This window comes from Gracilinanus agilis, chromosome 4 (genome assembly GCF_016433145.1).
Source record: "Gracilinanus agilis isolate LMUSP501 chromosome 4, AgileGrace, whole genome shotgun sequence".
NCBI classification, from domain to species: Eukaryota; Metazoa; Chordata; class Mammalia; order Didelphimorphia; family Didelphidae; genus Gracilinanus; species Gracilinanus agilis.
The window spans coordinates 194,196,463-194,211,823 of NC_058133.1; the positions used below are offsets into that span (position 1 = coordinate 194,196,463).

The following is a 15,361-nucleotide window of genomic DNA, read 5'->3' on the forward strand; positions in this document are numbered from 1 at the left end:
CATCGAGGTAGACTGATGCCCTCATTTTCCAAATGTGGAAGCAGACCCAGAGTGGTTAAAAAGGCAGTAAACAACACTGCGGGCATTTGAACTCTCCTTTTACCTGCCCACTCATTCAAATTTTTCACCTATTCTAAATTGTGGTGTAGGGAGTGCACAAATCCTCTCCAGCCCACTCTCCTAGCTCATTCTCCCTCCTTTCTCCAGTTCATCACCTAAAAGACCATCTTCCTCTTCACTCCAACTCCTGCCCTTATACTAAGGGCCTTTGATGTTTAGAGATATATTCTCCACTCCACTGACCTCTCCATTCCTCAGCCTCCTTTAGAACATCTATGATTTGATAATACATATATAACCCAAGTTAAATTGTTTACTGTCTCTGGGAAGGGAGAAGGAAGGGAGGGAGACAATCTGGATCATACAACTTCAAAAAACTTATTTGAAAATTTATTACATGTAATTGATAAAATATCTTTACCAAAAAAAAAAAAGTCCAGGGACAGGTAGGTATAGTAGCTAAAGAACCAGGTCTGAGTTTTAAAAGTTCTGGGTTCAAATTCGACCTCAGATACTTCCTAGCTGTGTGACCCAGGGCAAGTCACTTAATCCCCATTGTCTAGCCCTTACCATTCTTCTACGTTGGAATCAATACTTAGATTGATTCTGAGACAGAAAGTAAGGGTGGAAAAAAACAAACCATGACTAAAGTCTTTCACTGCACCCCAGTCACACATGTCACCATTACCCACAAGCATTCCATTTCCCTAATTAGAAACTCTTGACATTCCTCCATCTGACTATAATCTCCTAACATTCCCCTTCTCCCCAGGCCTCACCCTTGCTAAACCTTTTTTTGCTCCCAAGACCTCCAATCATTCCACCCCATCTGTACTTTCTCAGTCCTTGTTAGCTTCATTTCCCTTCCCTCTCCCATCTCACCCATACAGCTAATTAACCATTTCATCTCTCCATAGTCCTCTGCTCTCAGAGCCCTTGCCAAACCTCAGTCCTGAGTTATTCCCACCATCCACCTCCTCTGCTCATGTTTCCAAGCTGAACTCAGTGGAGGAAGCTTTTTAATCATGATGACCAGATATATTTCAATTCATGTTATCCAATCTCAAATGGGCCCTCAATGTAGTGAGGCAAGTCCCTCCTTAACTCCCTGATGGACCCCTCTTCTTAGCCCCCACAGAGGCTATTCCAAGGCTTCCATCTTCAAGTCACAAATCTCCCCATCTCTTCTCTGACCATTTACTTAACTGAAAAAAACCCAATTTCTTCCACTGCCATCTCAAAACGCTTTGAAATCTCCTACTCTCTCATTTTCCTAAGTTTCAGACAAAGGTTTCCATGGTCAGTTTCTCTTGCTGCATATTTAAGCCCATTCCTTTCCAAGTCTCCAGAAGTTTGCCTCTACTGGTTCCTTATGGTTTTCAATAAGTAAACCTTCCTAATTCTTAAAATCTTTTATTAGTTCCTATCTCCTTTCCCTTTCCTAGAAAGTTTCACTCACTGCCTTCCCTTCCTCTCCTTTCACTCAACTCTTTGTAATTTGGCTTCTGACTTTATCACTGAATTTGAACTGAAATTTTCTCTAAAGTTAATTTTCTTAATTGTCAAATCTGATTGTCTTTTCTATCTTTAGCCTTCCTGCCTTTTCTGCCACTTGACCCTAAAGGTTTCTCTTAGACACTCCTGGGTTCTTCTATCTTTTTGTTTTTGTTTTTTTTTTTAACTCTTATTTTGTCTTAGAACCAATACTATGTATTGTTTCCAAGGCAAAGGAGTGGTAAGGGCTGGGCAATGGGTGAAGAGGGGAAGGGTTGTAACTTGTCCAGGGTCATATAGCTGGGAAGTATCTGAGGTTAAATTTGAACCCAGGACCTCCTGTCTTTAGGCTTGGCCTTCCTATCCACTGGGCCACATACCTGTCCTCTATCTCCTTTGCTGGTTAATTCCCTTATAACTTCCATTAATTTGGGGAGTACCCCAAATTTGTACACCCTAGGCCCCCTTATCTTCTCCCACTACACCTCTTAGTAACCTGGTCAATTCCCACTGGCTTAACTATCATCCATCCCCATTAAGATAATTCATAGATCTGGGTTGACTGATTCAGTGAGCTTTAATCCTAATCAATCACCTATCAAGGCATTTCAAACTGGTCTCAGGGATATCTCAAATTAATCATGTCCAAAACTGAACTCTCCCTTTTCCCCAAAACTCTTCCCCCTTCTTGTTAAAGACATCACAATACTAGTCACCAAGTCCACTCACCCCACAAATCCAGGCAGTTGCCAGGTCTTGAGTTTTTAACCTATGGAACATCTCAAGCATAACTTTTCCTTCCCATAACCAGTTCAAACCCCCATCACCACCACTTCCTAAATCTCAACAGCCTCTTCCCTGTGTTGTGCCTTAGCACTCCTCCACCCTGCTACCAAAATCGTATCTCTCTGGATGGACAAATGACTCTACTCTATCAACTCCAGTAGCTACCTATGCCCTTTATGCTAAAATATAAATTCCTGTTCTATGTTTAAAGCCCTTTTCATGTTTGCCCCAATCGCCTTCCAGCCTCATTTGGAACCTTGATTAACTTATAATGTGGGGAGGCAGAATTTGAAACTTAAAATTCTTTTGAAAATGTTGGAAACCGTCTTTACAGGTCATTGGGGGGAAAGAAATTAAAAATAAACCCATACCTTCTTTAAGAATCAGAACCTAAATGTCTGTTCTAAGGGAGAAGAACACTAGCTAGGTAATAGGGAGTTAGGTAATTTGCCTTGAGTCACACGACTATGATGTACCCTGACTATGCAGCCAGGCAGCTAGCTACTCCATCCTGCACTCTTTTAACCAAGCCAAATTGGCTTTCTACTACTGCACTGGCCATCCCATATATCTGAAATGCACTTCAACCTTTCTCTTTCTTTAAGATACCAAGTCAGGAACCACCTTCTGCAGTTTTCTTGACCTTCCTCCTCCTTTGCAAACTCTGTAGACTTTCATTTTTATCTCAACGCATTTTATGTTGTATCCATTTCGATGGAATTTCGAGCAGGGAAATTTAACTTTTGTATAGACCCAGCACTTAGCAGAGAACAATCTTAACACTTGCTGACTTGTCTAGGCCCTTTGTAAGACTCTCTACCCTAAAAGGGAAATGGGAAGGAATAAGCTTAATAAATTACATGTAATTAGTAACAAAAAAAATTTAAAGGGGGAGTGGAATAAGCTTAGTCAAATATGTGCGTTGGAGTAACTTTGTTTTCTTGAAGCATCCCATTCCCTTAAGAGGAATAAGTCAGGTTCTATTAAGACACCTGTGTGTTATAGTCTGGCAACTGTTTTTGACCTATACTAACTTAAAAGATTACAAGGTAAGAATTCATTAAAAACCTCATTATGAATGTTCATGGCTACCTTTCCTTTTTGGCAAAGATCAAGTATGGCATCCTACTTGTAAAACCTAGAGGATGGTGCCAAACACAAAACCAAAGCCAAGCATCTTGACTGAGACAAAGAGATAGGACCATATAAGACTGATAGACTGACCGATTTTTTTTATTGTATGAGCCAAATAGAAGGGTACTATATACAGAGGAGATAGAGGAGAATCATTTCTTGGTCTCCTCTTCCTTGGACAAAGTCTTGATGATCTCCTCTTTCTTAGCCTGTAGACGTTCTTCGCGGCGCTTTCTTGCTTCCTTAGTCTTGGATCGACGAGCTTCAGCCTGGTCACTGAAGAGGAAGGACAAGAAACATGGGGTCAGTGGAAGATTTTTTAGATCATTTTAAGTGTCCTATGGGAGCTCATTAAAGGAATCCTGGAGTGAATTTTTTTTAAAGAGGATCCAAGGTTCATCCCCTATAGTTAACTGTTTAGATTTTGACAATAAGATTTATATGTCAACTTATTTCGCTATTTCAAAATCCTCAAGTGTTATATACAAGTGACCTTTGGCCCTTAGGAAGTCTATCCCAAGTGTTAACTGTGCAGGGTCCAGGAAATCAAATCTGGAAGAAACTTACGCCAGGAGCTTCTTCCGGGCCTTATCTGCCTTCAGTTTATGAATGTGCTCCATGAGGATCCGCTTGTTCTTGAACACATTTCCCTTCACCTTCAAATACAGGCTGTGGTACCTACAAGTAAAAGGAGACAGATTCAGCAAAGGCCATCCCATCTGTAAGCATTTTTATGAAAGCTGTTACCCTGTGCCAGGCACTGTGCTGCAAAGATGAAAAGGGAATCAGTCTTGGCCTAACTTGCCAGGACAAAGGCAGTTTGGAGTCCCTTCATTTCCCTTCATACCCATCCTGCGGTCAATTCTTGCTTGTCCAAGCAAGAGGCTTTATACTACAATGGAAGGTGTTGAGTATTAAATCCAAAGCAAACTGGATGCAGATCAGGTTTTACCTTACTTAGAACAAACCATTAAGGGTTTTGGGGCCAGCCACTAAGGCATCTGTATGCTTACATATGTCGGTCAATCTTTTTGGATTCACGGTATCTTCGGAGTAGACGGCGCAGAATCCTCATTCTTCTCATCCAGGTCACCTTCTCAGGCATACGGGCATTGGCAGTACCCTTTCTCTTACCTATGAGCAAATTTGCAGTGTCAGAAGGTGTAACAATGTTCGTGGGTCTATAGGGATACTCTCCTGACCCACAATCAAGACCAGCTGCTTATAAAAGCCACATCAATTGGGTAAATATCCAGAGCAAAAAGATGCATATGAATGCTTCTGCCCAATCACTCTTTAATTTCCCAGGAAAGAAAGATTTCCTTGTACAGAAAATAGTAGCCTTTGAGTCAGAATGATCTAAGTTCACCCTTCTTTATGAATACTTAGTTGTGTGATCTTGGGCAGGTCACTTAACTGTGCCTCAGTTTCCCCATCTCATAAAGACTGAACTTAATGGCCTTAAGTTCTTTCGGTCACAAATAAAACAACCCCAGTTCAAGATCCACCTCTGAAATACAAGTACTTACCAATACCCATGTGCCTCCCCTTCCGCCGAGCCAGAGTATTTTTCCGGCATCGGGCCCGAGAATGGACAGTAACAGGCTTCCGGATGATAAGCCCATCTTTAATCAGCTTCCGTATTTGCTGACCTGAGAACACAAACCTAACAGAATTAGGAAAAGTGGAATGGAATGTGGGCTACAGAGAATGTTTTAACAAATCTACCTCTTTGGAAAAGAGATCTCACCTGAGTAAATCATTGATACTACCAAGATGGAGGGGTTTTCTAAGCATACTGCCACCACAAATTCAACTAGATATTAAAAGTTCTCAGTGAAATAGCAAATAACATCAAGGAAGACTACTATATGGCTATCAACTTTATATCAAAAGTATTAACTCCCAATCCTGCATTATTCTTATTCTTGTTTAATTGTTCACTACAGCTATATCATATCCCATCATTAAATTAATTTCATAAAGGAAATTTCATAAAGGATCTACTTGCAACTTTCTGCTTCCCTAGTCTTAGGGGCTTTGCAGTTTAATTAAATTATATAGAGCTGTATTCCAATAAGCAAATATCAAAGGCCCAAATTGTTTCTTTCCTAAGGTTAGTAACTCTTAATTGCTATCGCCCCTTATCATCCACTTAACTTTTCACCTGAACTCAATCTCAACACCAGAGAACAGATCTTTATTATCTAGCTTACTGAATCAACAAGAATTTATTAAACAGAAAAACTATGTGACAAGCACTGGAGATATATATATATATAAAAAACCTACCCTCAAGACAACTCAAGGTAACTACCTTCTCTAGTTAAGAGATGCACACATAGTAAGTATATACAAGTTAATTTGGAGGAGAAAGAGAAATAAGTAAAAGTCATTTAAGAGACTGGTGTTTGAACTGAGGTGTGTATTTCAGGTGTAGCCAATAATTTCTAAAAAGGTGTAAAAAGGGGAGACAGAATGCTTATTGTGTTCTAACAGCTAAGCAAATTTGGTTAGAAGCCTGAGTGCACAAGAAAGGGAAAAATTTAGCTCAGAAAGGTACATTGGAACCAGGTTGTAAAGGATTTTAAATGTTAAGCAAAGGCATTTGTATTTGACTCAGAGGAATATGGAGTCATTGAAATGTATTGAACAGGTGAGGCCATGCTTTAGAAATTGAATTATGGCAGCTAAATAGAGAAAGGTTTGGAAAGGAGTGGATTTGAGGTAGAACACTATTTTGATAGAGGTAATGAGGTTAATATTCTGAATGTAACCTCTCTTCAACATTCCCTATAAAATTCAGATTCCTGCCTAAATTCAAGACTATCAGACAAGAAATCAATATTAGAATGAATGGGGAAAGAAAGACCCTAAGAATTCTTAATTATTTCTGTTCAACTCTTCCCCAAATTAAAATGAACACCAACCCAGCAGATGAGTCCTAAAAAAATGTCTAGGTTTGAAGATACTTAAGAGAATATATAATTAATGCAACCACCCAAAAAAGAAACTCCAGCAGTGCCCACAGACAGGGAGAAATACTCACGGGAATTAGCATTGGCAATTTCATTGGTCTCGTTGGGGTCAAGCCATACCTTCTTCTTTCCACATCGAAGGACACTAGAGGCAAGCCTCTTTTGAAGCCTGAGCATACTGCAAATTGAAAGGGAGAGCATAAAGTCAAAAAGGGACAGACAATATTATTTTTCATGCTAAATGTCTTTCTCACAAAGGCAAACTGACGCCTAGCAGTCTTTACCCAGTAAGTTTATCATTTCTATATCTACACACATATTAGATTTATATCACTACACACATATTAAATTTTCTCAAATGGAGGGAAAAAAATGAAGCATGAATAGTGCAAGCACTACCTAGAAAGAAGAAATGTTGAGGAAGTCTCAGTCACTATGTTGTTACCTTTATTTCAGGGAAACCCAGCTGGGTTAAGGGATTGGGGAAGGGCTGACAGAACACAGAATAATTCAGGAGATATATATAGTGAAAAGAGCCTATTACAGACTCTTTTTCAGAAAACCTAACATATACTGCATTGCAAATCTAAAGATATTCATAATCTCTCTATAAAGTATTTAATAGAAGTACCATTTTACTGAAGGAAACTAAGGTCTATATTGAACCAACTTGCTTAGGTTCATAGACTTGGACCAGAAGACTAGAAATCACAGTAAAATCTTGGTATAAAGAACACTGTGTTTAGAATCAAAGGACCCGAGTTTTTAGCTATACCACGGGCAATAAAGGCTTAAAAATTGGACCTTAATTTCCAAACGTTAGATAACTTAAATCTTTGACATAATGAGCTAATCCTGCCCATTCTTAACAGATATGGCAAATAGCAAGCTTATGAGAAGAAATTAGTCCTAAATAGTGTTAAAACTCAGGTCCCGACTTTAAAACCCAGTGCTGTGCTCTTACTACTTCCCCAAGCTATCTAGAGCTAATTAATAATAATTTGACTTTCTGTAGCCATTATAATTTACGAAGGGCTGTCCTCAACACCACCGCGTGGGGTAGAAAAAGCAGTTCTCTTACTCCTTCTATTACAGAGAAAGAGCCCAGGCTCAGAGAGAAGATTGGTGCGGAGTAGACCGGCAACACGTTGCGCTACACGGTTCGGTTTCATCCCGTTTCAACCCTGAGGCTTCCTTCTTTTCCCCTACATGAAAAGCCGAGACCTGGTCTAAGCCTGAGGCCTGCTCCGAGGCCTAGGCCGAGGCCTAGTCTATGGCGCTGCCCGACCCCGGTGCTACACACCCCGCAGCTCCCCCCGAGGCCACCCCTTCTCGATGCAGTGACCCCCCGACAATCCCCCGGCGCTGAGCAGGCTGGACCTGCTAGGAGTAAGGGGTAAGAGTCCGGGAAAGGAGCCGGCTCTAGAGCTCACCTCATGGCTGCAGCCGCAGCGCGGAAAAGGAAAGGAGAGAGAACGACGCAGGCTCGGCCCCTCCCATTATCAGCGTAGGGGAGAGCCCATTCGAAGCCCCTCCCAGGCTGCCAGCACCACCCACCTTTTGCCTTTCTACCAACCCAAACCCTATTTCCCTTTCGTATCCTGCCGGAAACTGGGGCCACATTAGATATATTGTCTCGTTCCGATCCAAGAGCGACGGAAAATTTACCCCTCCCCTCTTAGGAAAGTGGTACAGTCCAAAGATGGTGCATAATGCGCTTGCTCATAAAGAGGGCCAGGCCTGTGGGTGTTGGGTATGTATGTGAGTGGCACGGAAGTGGCGAGAGAGGCCGCTGTCAGCGGAAATTAGGTCTAGTGAACTGCGCAGGCGTAGCGGAGGCCTGGGCGAGAGTGGGAAGAGGGACATTACGTGAATGGGCTGTCCTACTCCATGAAGTCTTCCAGAGTTCGGCGGAAGGGAACACCGGATATTCTTAGTTAAAAGTACACTAAGACTCTTGGGACACCTTGAATGCCATCTAAGGCTTTTTCCAGCGCCAAATCTGAGATTTTTAGAAGACTTATCTTTTGCAGCATTCACCCCTCCCCCACCCTATTGAGAACAGCAATGGGAGTCTTGGGGAGAAACAAGCTATTTATTAAGCACCTAACTTGTATCAGACACTGTACTAGGTTCTTGCAACAGAAAAATAAAATAAGCAGACCCTGCCCTCAAGCAAGTTACATTCTGTTAGTACAAAACAATGCTTCAGAAGGTTCATTGGAAACCTCAGATTCAGAGGAAGGTTGGGACTAACATAAGTTTGAGAGAGCAAGGAAGGAAGTGGCTATCTGGCTCACTTAAGATTAGAAGCACAGAGACGTTGAGTGGAGCCATAGGGTAGTAGATTTGTCTTGCTCTTCACAGCAGAGGTAATATTTTTTTAAAAAATAAGTTGTTTGTAATTTATTCTGTATTCAAGTTAGTTTGACACTTGAAGAATTTGTTGTATTGTACTTATATAAATCCTTTTTATATAATATTGAAATTTACAGCTACTAAGATGTGTATATATATAGAAAGAGAGAGTAGAAAAAAACTTAAGTTCTCTGGAAAGGTGATGCATGGGGTCCATACTGTAGAACCCTAATTAGGGAGGCAGGGGAGATACCAAGATAATCAGTCCATTAGCATAGTATTACTGCTGTATGGTGGTGTATGTCCAAGAACCAAAAATTGACTTCTGGACCTTCAGTTTCTGAGAAAAAAGAAGAGAAAACAGAGATACAGAGATGTGCACTCTCTGATTCTGCCTGACAGTCAAGGCAAATGAATGGTTGATAAGAGTTCTAGGGCCAATCTGATTATAGAGGGATGAGACAGGTTTGAAGATCAAATGAGATTTAGCACAAAATAGGTGCTTAATAAATGGACCTCCCTTATTTAACCAGTATTGAATAGATTATCTTCCCTAGGAGGAAAGGGAATACTGAAGAGTGTTGGTTCCTTGATTGATAGCTAGTATGGGAGAGCAATGATCCATATCTGTCAAAAGAATCACCAACAAAATTATAGATCCTTGAAATACTCCCTAATAGATTCCACCCTCAGATTCAAGACCTACCTCTTACCCATATATGAAGGTGACTTTGGACAAATCACCTAGCTACAAACATTCTAGGGCAGCAATACTCTAAGGCAGGGGTTTGCAACGCATGGCTCTTGAGCCACATATGGCTCTTTTGAGGGCCAGATATGGCTCTTTCTGCAGGAGCCATAAAGTCAATTTTTTTTCAGGTGCTGTTACAGGAGCGCGCACTGTGAGCACTGTACACCTCTCACGAAATTACGTTTTTAAAAATGTGGAGTTTATGGCTCTCACGGCCAAAGAGGTCAATCCCTGCTCTAAGGCTATAAGCTGAAGAGAAAATGATGATCTACATTAGCAGAAGGAGGTTCCATACATGGAATTCTCCCACATTGATAAAACAAGACATCTAGTTTATATTCCTCCTTGAAAACAGGGGCTTTGTTGATCTTTTTGTTTTGTTTTATTTTTAATCTTTTTGTCTGTAGAGTCTAGCAGGGGATCCACAAGGAAGAAACATTTCAGGGATTTCATTCAATTCAACAAATATTTATGTACAAGGCACAAGTAGAAGTAAAGGTTATACAAAGATGAACAGTGACAAACTCCCTCTTGTGATCCCATCAGCTAGAGGTAATTCTTAATAGGGAACTTCCCTCTATTGATGTAGATAGACAATTCATCTATAAGAAGAAGCCTAGAAAGTTACCTGGGGCACCAGAAGGTTAAGTACATAGCCTAAGGCTTACTGAAGGGATGCAAGCCTTATCTCTCATTAGACTCCGAGGCAGATTCCCTCTGCCTACTACTGGATACAGTTTATGAATTACATGTTACTTTAAATTAGGTTAAAATGATATATAACTTCAATAACATTTTTCTTCATACCTTATATGTTTTATATCACTTTAATACACTTACTGTTATACAAAAGGTTTTCTGTAGTTATATATTATCCTCGTAGCAGACATAGACTACTTGCTCCTTGAAAGCCAACATCTGTTATCTTATCCAAATGGTCTTTGTATCTTCCATCATGTCTTCTGCACATGGTAAGCACTTAAGATTAGTTAGGTGGCTCAGTGGATAGAGCACCTGGCTTGGAGTCAGGAAGATTACTTTTCCTGAACTCAAATCTGGCTTCAGATATTTATTAGCTATGTGAGCTTAGACAAGTCATTTAACTGTTCCCCTCAGTTTCTTCATCTGTAAAATGAGCTGGAGAAAGAAATTGCAAACCATTTTAATTATCTTTGCCAAGAAACCCCAAATAGGGTCATGATCAGTCAGATGTGACTGGATAATGGCAACAACAATCTGAAAGGAGAAAAGAAGATAGTCCCTACCACAAGAGAGCAATAAATCTCTGATTCCTTGAAGTATGAAAGAAAATGAGCAAAAATAATCCTTGTCTAAGTTTGCTTTTGGGGCTACTGTGAAGATAACTCAAAAGAATCATTGTTAAAGTTCTTTGAGATACAAGAGGACCCAAAACAAGCAACATACCAGTAATGTAATGGTATAGTAGAAAACCCAACAGAGCTAGGGTCTCAAAACTTGGGTTCCAATCCCAAAGCTTTCCTATGTAACCTAAATTAAGTTGCTTTCTTTTTTGGAGTATCAGCTGTCTCAGCTGATCTTTGATAAGATACTTTTTCTTGAAGAATCCAAAGCTTCAATTTGTTTGTTTTTTAATTAAATTTTATTTTAAGATCCATAATCTCTTCCTTATCCTACTCCTCTACCACCTGAGAAATCAAAAAAAGCAAAACCCTTGTTACAAACATGTATAGTGTAGCAAATCCCCACATTCACCATGTCCTTTCCATCTTCTCCCTAATAGGTCTCAATTTATACTTTCTATCAAGTAGTAGATAATATGTTTCATCTGATTCTCTGGCACTCAGGTTAATCATTGTATTAATGAGAGATACTAAGTCTTTCAACATTGTTTATCTTCACAATATAGCTGTATTATAAAAATTGTTTTCCTGGTTCTGCTCACTTCACTCAGTATCATCAATTCATACAAGTCTTCACTGATTTCTTTGAAACTGTCTCTTTCACCATTTCTTACAGCACAACAGTATTTCATCATCTATGTATACAACATAACTTTTTCAGCCATTCCCCAATTGATGGGCATCCTGTCAGTTTCCAATTCTTGCCACCACAAAAAAACTCACTAACAGCTTTTTCCTTTTTCCGCAAGCTACTCTCTCTTAAATGTCAACTTGGCAAGGAGGTCTCCAATGGATTTATGCTGTTTATTTTTTTAAAAATTTAGATAAAGGCATACATAGGTGACACATTCATCTGATTTGTATATGGTATAATTTGGGAAGAAATAAATGGCACCCTGAGTAATAGAATAAAAATCCAAAGAGATCTTGACAAGGCCCCAGCACTAGGCTGAGTCTGGTAAGATGAAATTCACTAGGAATAAATGTACAGTTTCTCACTTGGGTTCAAAGTATCAATTTCACAATAAAAGAAGTTAGGTAAGGCATATCTAGCCAGCTGTTTGTTTGGAAAAGATCTAGGGGCTTTAATTGATTACAAGCTCAATATGAGTCAGTATCAAGACATGAAAACCAAAAAATATTAACATGATTTTGGGCTACATTAAGAGGCAGAGCTTTCTAGAATAAGGGGGTAATAGTTTCCACTTTTTCTGCCCTGGCCTGGTTATACTGTGTTCTGTTTTGGGTGTCATGTTTTTGTTTTTTAAAGCCCTTAGACTCTTAAAGTCTTAGAATCAGTACTAGCTATCAATTCCAAGCAAAAGAGCAGCAAGAGCTAAACAATTGGGGTTAAGTGCCTTGCCCAGAGTCACACAGCTGGGAAGTATCTGAGATAAGATTTGAACCCAGGACCTCCTATCTCTAGGTCCAGCTTTCTACCTACTAAGCCATCTAGCTGCTCCAATGCCATGGTTTTTGAAGAATATTAACAAGCTGGATACAGTTAGGATGGTTGTAGCCCTCAGTAGTGAGAGTAGGCCCCAATAAAATCAAGATTTTAAAAGGCTGTTATGTAGAAGAATGAATTATAAAGCATTTCTTTAGTATTTCTTATGTGCTAATCACAGTTCTAGAAGAGGGATTAGACATGATTTGTTTGGCCCCAAAGAGTTGAACCAAGATTAAAGGGTAGAATTTGCAAAGAGGCAAATTTGGGTTTGATTTCAGGGAAAACTTCCAAATAATTAAAGCTTTCCAAATATGGAACACATTTGTGTTTTTATTTTGGGATTCTGGTTTTACATGAGTATTCTCTTATAACAATGACCAATATGGAAATATGTTTTACATGATCATACATGTACTACCCAGATCAAATTGCTTGCCATCTTCAGGAGTGGGAAGGGAAAGAAAGAAGGGAGACAATTTGGATCTTATAAGTTCAGAAAAAGTATGTTGAAAATTGATATTACATATAATTGGGAAAATTAAATATTTAAAGGAAAAAAATGGGGAATAGGCTGCCTCAGGTATGGGTGGATTCTCCCACACTGAAGATCTTCAAGTAGAGGCTGGAGATGGTCACTCATTAGATTTTCCTTTGGGTATTTCCATTGGATATTCCTTTCATGTATGGATTGATCTTCTCCCCCACTTAAAAAAATAATTCTGTGACTATGATTCAGTTATCACATATTTACTAATTAAATTAATCAGCTTTTATTAAGACTCTTTCATTTACATGAGATAATGTGCTAGGCTCTGAGGATTCAAAGATGACAAATCCCTGTCCTACAGTAGACTACAATCTAATGTAGATACAGACTTCAACATCTCTATAAATTAGTAGACAACCTTGAATAGTTTCTTTGATCCAAAAAAAAAAAAAAAAAAAACTCACTGACACCAATCTGGTAATGAACCTCTGGCATGCTTAGCTAGGTTGGACATCTAGCTTGGTAATCCTTGGACACCAGAAGCAGTCTCTGATAGGGACCAGGTTCCAAGTCTTTCCAGCTTAGCATCATTTTTCAGAACCTGTCCTATGGGGCAGAGTCTTTGAGGCCTCTGAATGGTTGTTGTCCTTCATACTAGAGGTGGACCAAAATTTCATCATCAGTGATGTCTTCTGACTTGTGCATAAATTGGATTTAAGTGAGGCAGAGTTACACAAATTAGTTGGCCTCGATGTCTCTTCCAGAGTCATCGAAGTCCAGGAACAAGACAAAAGTCCAAACAACCAATGATGGCTCAGGATGTGGTGGACAACCTTGGTTTTATCGATGGCTAACCATGCTCTAAGCATTCCACGATGCCTGTTTCAGCTGTCTTCATGAAGTTTGGAACAAATTGTTCTCATTCACCCCTTCTGCCAGGCAAAGTCTTCACATGCCTGGGATTAGACACCTTCATCTAAAAAGAATTTCTGTAGGGGATTAGAGGGTAGAAGAGGCAATGAAAACCAGGAGTGGGAAGCACTCTGCTATAATAGGAGTGATGGGCCTTGAGTCAGAAGTCTGGGAGCCCTGGATTTAAATCCTTCCTCTGATTCTTACAGTTACCATAGATAAGTTGTATAACCATTCTGAGTCTTGATCTCATTATCTGTAAAATGGAGATAACACCTGCAGCACTTATCTAGAAGTTGTTAGTAAGCTATAGCTATACCAACTTATAAACTTTACAGCTGTCCGCAAATGACAGTTATTTATTAAGATAAAATAATAACTTATACTATGGATGCATATATAGCTTTGAAAGCCTTCTCTCTAGCCTCTAAACAACACTGCCAGGAGGGTAGTCCAAATATTACCATCTCCATTTTACAGATAAGCAAACTGAAAGTCAAAGAAGTTACTCATTCAAGGTCACAAAACCAGAACACTATCAAACCCAGGTTTTGAGAACTTGGGCCTCTGACTTCAAATTAGGGGGCCCTTTCTAAGACACCAAACCACTTTTCATATACAAAAATGAGTGTGATACCAAATAGGATGTGATTGAGGTTTTTATTGTTCCTATTATGCCTCCCTATCTCCAGGAAAGGAAGGGTCACTAAGAGTAGTACCTGTATAATCCACTTACTAGCTAATCAAGACCTCATATAATGGTGGATTGATTGCCGAATAAGCCAAATTTGGTCCAAGTTAACAAATACTTTTAAGTGTCAACTTATTGCCAAGCACAATGCTAGGCATTGGAGAGAGATACAAAATAGAAAACAAAAACAAAAAAGAAAGAAGTATGTCCTGCCTATCTACTGAAATGGCAAGAACTATATTGAATAAATATTCTCCAACTCCCCATCCTTCCAACTCAAATTGACTGAGCCTTGTTTAGGGCAAAGACACCCTGGAGAATCCTTTCCATCCACCACCTGTCTATCTTATCCTCTGGCCTTCTGGCTCCATGCCCTATAGTAACAATTATTACTAAGGCTTCTACCTACATAGTTTACAAATATATCATTATTTATAATTGTTTTATTAATTTATAGATTAAATTATAAATACAATATGTTGATTTTATAAATTAATTTATAAAATTCTTTCCTATGAGGTAGTCAACCATATACTTCCCATCCTACCCTGCTTCTTCCTAAGTGGAGTGGTGTTTAGGGGCTCATAGCTGTCCTGCCCAAATCTGTGCCCCAAATCAAAGATCATTAGAGCATAAGATAAAGAGCTAGAAGAGATCTTAGAAATTATATAGTCTAGTCCTCATTTTATAGAAGATGAAGTCAAAGTATAGAAAGCTTAGATATTATCTTAAAATTAGTGAGTCTTGGGGCAGCTAGGTGGCTTGGTGGCTTGGTGGCTTGGTGGCTTGAGAACCAGGCCTGAAGACAGGTCCTGGGTTCAGATTTGGATCTCATGCAATTCCTAGCTGTCTAACCCTAGGTAAGTCACTTAACCCCC

The 15,361-nt window shown here is 39.5% G+C and overlaps 1 protein-coding gene across 1 annotated transcript; it reads right to left on the bottom strand.

Moving 5' to 3' along the window:
* Positions 1-3,555: 3,555 nt before the first annotated feature.
* Positions 3,556-7,937, bottom strand: RPL19 (ribosomal protein L19). The gene is made up of 6 exons (XM_044676235.1): positions 7,886-7,937; positions 6,524-6,630; positions 5,004-5,126; positions 4,488-4,608; positions 4,042-4,152; positions 3,556-3,750 (listed from the first exon to the last, which is right to left on the bottom strand). Exons 1-6 carry the CDS (start codon positions 7,888-7,890, stop codon positions 3,627-3,629), a joined length of 591 nt encoding a protein of 196 aa, XP_044532170.1. The 5' UTR covers positions 7,891-7,937; the 3' UTR covers positions 3,556-3,626.
* Positions 7,938-15,361: the final 7,424 nt, after the last annotated feature.

Excerpts from the sequence above, each read along its gene's own strand:
- RPL19 (XM_044676235.1), bottom strand. Across the intron at positions 4,153-4,487 it reads AAAAAGATTGACCGACATAT|GTACCACAGCCTGTATTTGA; the intron begins GTAAGCATACAG and ends TTTTACTTGTAG. Across the intron at positions 3,751-4,041 it reads GCCCGGAAGAAGCTCCTGGC|TGACCAGGCTGAAGCTCGTC; the intron begins GTAAGTTTCTTC and ends CTTCCTCTTCAG.